Source organism: Arachis ipaensis, chromosome B04 (assembly GCF_000816755.2).
Source record: "Arachis ipaensis cultivar K30076 chromosome B04, Araip1.1, whole genome shotgun sequence".
Lineage (NCBI taxonomy): Eukaryota > Viridiplantae > Streptophyta > Magnoliopsida > Fabales > Fabaceae > Arachis > Arachis ipaensis.
This window is the reverse complement of record NC_029788.2, coordinates 3946211-3955434: the sequence shown is the minus strand read 5'-3', so window position 1 is coordinate 3955434 and position 9224 is coordinate 3946211. Positions and strand designations below refer to the sequence as shown.

General features: G+C 45.5%; 1 protein-coding gene across 1 annotated transcript; it reads right to left on the bottom strand.

The window, feature by feature from the left end:
• Positions 7638-8351, bottom strand: LOC107635858. Its single transcript, XM_016339411.1, has one exon. It carries the CDS (start codon positions 8349-8351, stop codon positions 7638-7640), a length of 714 nt encoding a protein of 237 aa, XP_016194897.1.

Below are 9224 nucleotides of genomic sequence, written 5' to 3'. Positions count from 1 at the left end.
CAATTTTTGGGTTTATGTCTCTTTTCATGATGTTCTATTTTTTATTTGCTATTGCTGTTTGATTTCTGATCATGATTTCAATTTATGGGTTTATGTTTCTAATCAAATTTGGTATTTGTTTTTATGATTCTGATTTCAATTTAGGGGTTATGCTTCTATTCATGCCGTTCTATTTTTTATTTATTATTGTTGTTTGATTTCTGTTCATGATTTTTGTTACGTTGGGTAACCGGAGATTAGTGGGCTGGACTCGCTAGGTTGGCCCAATCGTCTAAAGAGTGAAGTCTTCGACTTGCTTAGTGTCAGGGAGCCTCCGTTCGACTTCCGTGTATGAAAGAATGGGGGTGGTACCTGCAAAGACACTCCAATGCTTAAGTCAGTAGGGGCCTAAGCAGGTTTAGAGAGTATTGGAACTTTTTTGATACCTGAGGGGTATCAGTGTATTTATAGTGGTGAAGCAATAACCACCGTTGGAGTAGTTCGCCTTTTAAGGGGAATAACTGTCCCTTTATCTTAGGAAAGTTGAGATATTGCTCCTCGAAGTGGGTTGAGAGATTTTAGGGACAGTTACTTATTTGAATAAGTGTTATCTGCCAACTAATCTTCGTTCCCGACTTCTTTGGGGGGGTCTGTGTTGAATCCGACCTCCTACACTTGTAGGAGGTCGGTTACGAGTGGAGACCAATCTATGGATTGGGCCCATTTTTATTCTATTGGGACCTCGGCCTTTTGGTGTTTGAGCCAGGGTATGAACAGTACCCCTACTCGAGTCCGATCTCTTTTGTTAATGAGTTAGATTCGAGTATTTGAACTCGGGCTTGTAGCCGACGTGGTGAGGAACCGACGTGATTTTTCAAAACCGACGTGATTCGAATTTCTCAATAGTCGCGTTCGTTAGAGGTTGCGTAATTATGTGTGGGGAGCAGTTACATTGGTAACGGCGCGTTTCTTTAATGATCGCGTCGTTTTTACTTTTTTCTCCCTAGGGTGTTTACAAATACTTTTTCCCTCTCTTTCTTCGTTTCCTTTCTGAAAACTTTTTGCTTGCTCTCTGTTCGAAAGAAAACTTCATCCTTCTTTGAGTACTTTAGTTGCTGCCGTGCCTGGTTATCTCTGCAAGCAAAGGTCAATTATTTTCCTTCTCTTCTTCTATTATTGAATGCTCTATTTTGTTATTTTTAGAGGAGTTCGTAGTGAGTCTGCTGGTGGCTTTGATGGTTCTGTTCTTTTGAGGGGCCACCTTCGCCTTTTAGGGACCCTGCTTGATTCTTTCTTTTCATTTTTCTCTGTAGCTCTTCGTCGCCTTTTTCCACCACTTTTTAGAGAAAAGATGTCTTCTTTGATTTTTGAGTGGGTAGACGTTACTGTCCTAGGGGAAGAGCCCTTAGTGGATACAGATTACATCACCGACCTCCGCACCCACCATAGGATCTGTAGTGATGAGGCTGATGAGCCTAAGTACGAGTTGGTTGCTCTGGGTCCTGAAGACCGGGTCTATTTTGGGAAGGCTGCTGAGGCTGACCCTAATTTCTTTTTTATGTACGAGAGTCTCTTTATCGTCTGGGAGTTTTTCTACCTTTTTCCAATTTTGAGATTGAGGATCTGAACCACTGCCGAGTTGCTCCTAATCAACTCCATCCCAATTCTTGGGGTTTTCTGAAAATTTATCAGCTTGTTAGTCGAGAACTGGATTTTCTGATCTCTTTAAAGATCTTTTTCTATCTTTTTCATAGGACCAAGCCCTTTAGTGGGCAAAATAATAAGCAACATTGGATTTCTTTCCGGGCCATTCAAGGTCGGAAAGTTTTCTCCATTTTTGATTAATCTTTTCATGATTTTAAGAACTTTTTCTTCAAAATTCAAGCCGTGGAGGGTCATCACCCCTTTTTTCTGGACCGAAATTCTTCTCCCCGCTTTCTCCTTTACTGGTTAGAGGCCTATCCTGTGGAGAAGTATGGCCTGAATGATTTAGATGAGGCTGAGAAGGTTGTTGTGGGGTTCTTCCGAGAAGTTTGGAGAAGGGCCCCTAATCTGGACACAAAGAAGTTCCTTCAGGGGTCTCCGGGCTTTGTTCGGACCCAGATAGGTAGATTTGTTGTTGACTATCGATAATTCCCGACTTGATTTTGTTGCTTCCGACTTTTAAATCTACCGAGTTGTCTTTTCTGATTCGTTGACTAACTCTTTGTTTTTGATCATTTTCAGAAATGGTGAAGAAGGGATCCAGTGATTCTTATCAGAGGGTTCAGGAGGCTAAAAGGAGGTCTCGAGCCCGAGTTGATGCTGCCAGGGCTACTGGCGTTCTCCCTCCTCCTCCTCCTCCTCCTCCTCCTCGTGACTTGGGAACCTCTTCTCGCCCTGTTGTGGTATCTTCTGCCTCTTATCTCCCTCCTCCCTCTTCCCCTGCCTGACCTGCTTCTGAGCCCGAGAAGAAGAAGCGTAAGACTTCGAGGTCTAGCTCTTCTTCTGGGGAGCCTAGTTTTGATGGTCCCAAATTTGTTCGGAATCACATCTTTCCTCATACCACAATTGGTATGGATGATGCTTCCGTTCGAAACCATCTCAACACCATGGTTCAGGGGAGTGTCAGGGTAGCTGGGGTATGCACCAGACTCCTTGATATTTTGGAAAAGACACCCCTCAACTCTTTGGGTTCTACCCAAAAGGTTGAGGAGTTGGATGGGAGGATTTTCCTTTATCAAGAAGAGGAGAAGAGGCTCAAGGAGGAGGTGGAGGAGCTGAAAGAGGAGAGGGCCCATCTTCAGGAGAGGAAGAAGAGGTTGATGGGCCAATGTGTTATGGCAGAGGGCCTTAAGGAGAAGGCGGAGCAGAATTATATCAGGCTCTTCGGGGAGAACCTGGATCTGAAGAAGGAGCTGAAGAAAGGTCGGGAGGCTTATCAGGATCTGGAGGACTCCGTAGCGGAGAGCTCGGAAGAGGCGTGGGGGATCTTTAAGGTGCAGGTCGGAGTTATTGCTCCTGATTTGGACCTTTCTCCTCTTGATCCTGATAAGATAGTTGTTGATGAGGCGATCGTTTCTCCTCCCCGACTTGAGACAGATTCCGACTTGAAGACTCGGGGGCAGAGGCTAGTGGAATCTCCTCCTCGGAAGGAGCCGAGCTCTTCAGGGGTTCCTTCTCAAGGTCCTGAAGAGATTGCTCCGTCCTCTTCTGCTGCCGATCCGACTTCTCCTGCTGTTGATCCGACTTTTCTTGCTGTTGGTCCGACCTCTCCTGCTGTTGACCCGAGCTCCCTTCCTGCTGGTGATTCCAACCCTTCTACCGTTTAATTGTTTTTTGGCTATTTTGGGGCTCGGCCCGTGGGCCCATTGTTTTTAAACAATTTTATATTTTGTTTGTTGATGGTGGTTTGTCTCTGACATTTCTTGGCTTCTTTATGGCCGTAAACAAAAGTTCTTTTCCCTTTTTTGGACAAGGGGTTAAGTTTAATTGGTGCATGCTTTTTGCTCTTGTTTTTAGGTTTTTTTCGAAAAAAAAAACCTTTTTTGATCTTTTTGCTGAAAGCCTCTTATCTTTGGGTAGGTTGTGTTTTTGCCTAAGTTATCTTAGATTTTGAAAAGACTTGAGACAGCTTGCCCTTTTCATGGCTTTCTTTTATCTCTTTTTGTATTCCTTGTGAACTCAAATTTTCTTATTTGAATTGCCAGTAACTTAGGCTATTTTCGCGATGCATTCCATTTTTCTCGGTTTTACGACTTGTTAGTCGTTATCTTTCCGAGTTACATGATCAGCTTTTATAACCTCTTTACCCCAACTTGTACCTCGTCGTTTTATCCTGACGACCACTTAGGTCGGTCATGGGATTTTCACGTTTTGTCGAGCTTAAGTCGGCGCGTTTTGTAGAAATAAATAACTTAATGGAATTTACAAAGAGATATGAAATGAAGAAAGATCTTTTATTTATTTGCATAAGTACCTTTTGCTACTAAGGGGTTTAAGGATTGTTGCCCCTTAGTCTCCACTTTGATGCCTCGTTAAAACCCCCTTCAGGAAAACCCTTTTCTTTTTTATTTGAAAAAAACCATGAAGTCGGGAAAAAGAGTACATCAGGGAGTGGAGTTCGCTTTTAACTGTAGTTCGGTGCCGTTCAAGTCGGTCACCTTGTAGTAGCCTTTTCTTAGGACCTCGTAATTTTATATGGCCATTTCCAGTTGGCAGCAAGCTTTCCATCTCCAGATTTGTTAACTCCAATGTCGTTTCTGATTAGGATCAGGTCGTCTGGAGCGAAGCTTCTTCGAATGATTTTCTTGTTGTATTTGTTTGTCATTCTTTGCTTTAGTGCTGCTTCTCTTAACTGGGCTTGTTCTTGGACTTCAGGGAGTAGCTCAAGTTCTTCTTTGTGCCCCTATATGTTGCCAATCTTGTCGTAAAAGCTCACCATTGGACTTTGCTCATTGATCTCAACTGGTATCATGGCTTCTATGCCATAAGCAAGTCGGAAGGGTGTTTCTCCTGTGGCAGACTGAGGTGTAGTCCGATAAGCCTATAGTATTTGAGGGAGTTCTTCAGCCCATGCTCCCTTAGCTTCTTGTAACATTTTCTTCAGTCCAGCCAGTATGACCTTGTTAGCCGCCTCGGCTTGCTCATTTGCTTGTGGGTGCTCTACCGAGGTGAACTGGTGCTTGATCTTCAGGCTGGCTGCCAGGTTTCTAAAGATGGAATCGATGAACTGAGTCCCATTATCCGTGGTGATAGAGTGGGGAACCCATACCTTGTGATAATGTTCTTGTAGAGGAACTTCCGACTTCTCTGGGCTGTGATGGTGGCTAATGGTTCTGCTTCTATCCATTTCGTGAAGTAGTCTACTCCCACTATTAGATATTTCACTTGTCCAGGTGCCTGGGAAAAAGGTTCTAGTAGGTCCAATCCCCATTTGGCGAAGGGCCTGGAGATTGGAGAAGTTATGCTAATGAGCTTCTCAGGGGGAGCGACGTGGAAGTTCGCATGCATTTGGCATGGCTGACATCTTTTTACGAACTCGGTGACATCTTTCTGTATGGTCGGCTAGTAGAACCCAGCTCGGATGACTTTCCTGGCTAATGATCTTGCCCCGAGGTGGTTTTCGCAGATACCATTGTGGACCTCTTCTAGTACTTCAACCGTCCTTGAGGTCGAGACGCACTTCAGTAGTGGTATGGATATTCCTCTTTTATAGAGAATATTTTTTACCAAGGTTTAATTCTGTGCTTCCCTTCGAATTTTCTTGGCCTCTTTTTCCTCTTTGGGTAGGATGTCGAATTTTATATATTCGATTAGTGGGTTCATCCATCCGAGATCCAATCCGAAAACTTCAAGGACGTCTTATTTGACCTCTTTTTTTGAGACAGAGGGCTCCTGGAGAGTTTCTTGTATCAGACTTCTATTGTTCCCTCTGGCTTGGTACTAGCTAGCATGGAGAAGGCGTCTGCTCTGCTATTAAGATCCCGAGTTATGTGTTTGACTTCGGTCTCTGTAAAACGCCTAAGATGCTCCAAGGTTTTGTCTAGGTACCTCTTCATGTTGGGGTCTTTGGCCTGGTATTCTCCATTTATTTGGGAGGTCACCACCTGAGAGTCGCTGAACACAACTACTTTGGTTGTGCCGACTTCTTCTGCCAACTTCAATCCTACAATCAAGGCTTCATATTCTGCCTGATTGTTGGAGGCTGGGAATTCAAATTTGAGGGAGACTTCTATTTGGGTTCCCTCTTTGTTGACTAGTATTATGTCAGCACCGCTTCCGACTTTGTTCGAGGATCCATCCACATACAGTTCCCACGTAGTGGAGGCTTCCTCTTGGTCTCCTGCGTATTCCGCCACGAAGTCGGTGAGGCATTGGGCTTTGATTGCCGCCCGAGTTTCATACTTCAGATCGAACTTGGAAAGCTCTATTGCCCATTGAACCATTCTATCCGCAATATTCGTCTTCTGAAGGATTTGCTTTATGGGTTGGTTCGTTCGTACCCTTATTGTGCGGGCTTAAAAATAAGGTCGTAGCCTTTGTGAGGCTACTACTAAGGAATACACAAACTTCTCCAGTTTTTGATACCTTAGTTCAGGGCCTTGTAAAACTTTACTAGTGAAGTATACAGGATGCTGCCCGACCTCATCTTCCCGTATTAGAGCTGATGCTACAGCTTTATCTGTTACAGACAAATACAGGACGAGCTCTTCCCCGACTCTAGGTCGGGTCAGAATGGGAGGTTGGCTTAAAAACCTTTTGAACTCATGAAATGCTCCTTCGCACTCAGGAGTCCATTCGAACTAGCATCCTTTCCTTAGTAGAGACAAGAGTGGTAGGGATCTTAGTGCTGATCCTGCCAGGAACCTGGAGAGAGCTGCAAGTCGGCCGTTCAACTGCTGGACCTCCTTTAGACAAGTCGGGCTTTTCATTTCTAGGACTGTCTTGCACTTGTCGGAGTTTGCTTTAATCCTCCTTTATGTCAGCATAAATCCCAGAAATTTTCCAGCCTCTACCGAAAAGGTGCACTTTGCGGGATTCAACCTCATCCCATGCAACCTTATGGTGTTGAAGACTTGCGAGAGATCTGTCAAGAGGTTGGTCTTATCCTTGGTTTTTACTAGCATGTCGTCCACATAGACTTCCATTAAATTTCCAAGGTGAGGAGCAAACACCTTATTCATCAGCCTTTGATACGTGGCTCCAGCATTTTTTAACCCAAAAGGCATGACCACGTAGCAATAGTTTGCTCTAGGCGTGATGAAGGATGTTTTTTCTTGATCCGGCTTGTACATCGGGATTTGGTTGTATCCCGAGTATGCGTCCATGAACGACAAGTATTGATACCCCGAGCTGGAGTCTACTAAGGTATCAATGTTTGGAAGTGGATATGGGTCTTTGGGACACGCCTTGTTCAGGTCAGTGTAATCGACACACATCCTCCACTTGTCGTTTTGATTTTTGACCAGCAACACGTTCAGCAGCCATGCCGGATACTTGACATCTTTAATGAAGCCGGCTTCTAAGAGGGTTTGTACTTGCTCTTCCACCACTTGAGGCCGTTCTGGCCCGAGCTTCCGTCTTTGTTGCTGAACAGGTCGTGATCTGGGGTATACTGAAAGCTTGTGTGACATGAGTTCGAGATCTATCTCTGGCATGTCGGAAGCCTTCCAGGCGAAGAGGTCGGAATTGTCTTGTAGGAGCTTTATCAGCCTCTGTTTCAGGTCTTCCCTTAGGCTGGCTCCTATGTTGGTATTTTTCCTTCCTCTTTTCCAACCTGTACCTCTTCAATTTTCCCCCTGGTTGCGGCCGCAACTCTTCTTTAGCTTTGACCCCACCAAGCTCTATGGTGTGAACTTCCTTGCCCTTTCCTCTCAGGTTCAGGCTTTCGTTGTAGCACTTCCTTGCCAGCTTCTGATCTCCTCTGATGGTTGCTATCCCCTCTGGTATTGGGAATTTCATGCATAGGTGGGGAGTGGACACCACTGCTCCGAGCCGATTTAGGGTGGTCCTGCCTATTAGAGCGTTATAGGCTGACCCCACATCGACGACTATGAAGTCGATGCTCAAAGTTTTGGATTTCACCCTTTTCTGAAAGTCGTGTGGAGGGGTATGAATCTCAGTGGCTTTATTGGGGTGTCCCCTAGCCCATACAGAGTATCGGGGTAAGCTCTCAACTACTTTTCGTCCAATCCCAGCTTATCAAATGCTGGTTTGTACAGGATGTCGGCTGAGCTTCCCTGATCCACCAGGGTTCTGTGGAGATGGGCATTGGCAAGAACCATGTTTATCACTACTAGATCATCGTGTCCAGGGATGATGCCTTGCCCATCTTCTTTAGTAAAAGAGATAGTAAGGAGGTCGAGATCTTCACCCCCGACTTGGTAGACCTCTTTCAGATGTCTCTTGCGAGATGACTTTGTAAGGCCGCCTCCACCAAATCCCCCCGATATCATATGTATATGTCTCTCTGGGGTCTGTGGTGGTGGATATCTTCGGTCCTCATCATCTCGCTTCCTCTTCCCGTGATGATCCGACCTTTCAACGAGATATCTGTCCAGCCGAACTTCTCTTGTTAGCTTTTCTATCACATTTTTTAGGTCGTAGCACTCGTTCGTTGAGTGACTATATATCTTATGGTACTTGCAGTAGTCGCCCCAACTTTTCCCCTTCTTGTTTTTAATGGGTCTGTGGGGAGGTAGCCTTTCAGTATGACAAATTTTCCTGTATACATCAACCAGGGAAACTCGGAGGGGAGTATAGGAGTGATATCTCATAGGCCTTTCCGGGCCGACTTCCTCCTTTTTCTTGGGCTCCCTCTCTTTCTCTTTTGATGAGTGAGAGAGCCCAGGTCGCCAGCCTGGTTCTCGGAGCCTAGCGTTTTCCTCCATATTGATGTACTTTTTAGCTCTTTCCTGTACATCGCTTAAGGAGGTCGGTGCCTTTTCGATATGGAATGGGAGAAGGGACCTTCTTGGAGTCCATTTACTAGGCCCATAATCACTGCCTCTGTGGGCAGGTCTTGAATTTCCAAGCACGCTTTGTTGAACCTTTCCATGTAGTCTCTCAAAGGTTCTCCGACCTCTTGTTTTACACCCAAGAGGCTTGGTGCGTGCTTTACCTTATCCCTTTGGATAGAGAAGCGCATGAGGAATTTTCGAGACAAGTCGTCGAAACTAGTGACCGACCTCGGGGGAAGGCTATCGAACCACTTCATCGCTGCTTTGGTGAGAGTTGTTGGGAAAGCCTTGCAGCGAGTAACATTAGATGCGTCGGACAAGTACATCCGACTTTTGAAATTGCTCAAGTGATGCTTTGGGTCAGTAGTTCTGTCATAGAGGTCCATATCAGGGCTTTTAAAGTTCCTTGGAACTTTTGCCCTCATTATCTCCTCACTGAACGGATCCGTTTCCCCCAGGGAAGAATCTTCTCAACCACTGCGAGAGCTCCGTCCTTTGAGAGCAGACTCCAACTTTAGGAGCTTTTCCTCAAGCTCATTTCGTCGCTCAATCTCGTTCCTCAAGTTTCTCTCTGCCTCTCGTTGTCGCTCCAGTTCCTGTTCCAGCTGCTCCAGGCGCCCTTGGTGGCCGTGGAACAATCCCATTAAATCGGTTGCTTGGGATTGTCCTTCCCTTCCTGATCCGCGCCCTTCAGAAGAGTTTGCCTTTGGGCCTTTCAACCCCGAGGTGCCTTCTCTATGCTGGTTGTTCACACCTTGGTGGGTAGCTATGTCCGCGTCGTTGTTCCCAATGTCCAGATTCTCT

Bases quoted from the DNA above. Each gene is read 5' to 3' on its own strand.
- LOC107635858 (XM_016339411.1), bottom strand. From the start codon at position 8,351: ATGGAGGAAAACGCTAGGCTCCGAGAACCAGGCTGGCGACCTGGGCTC.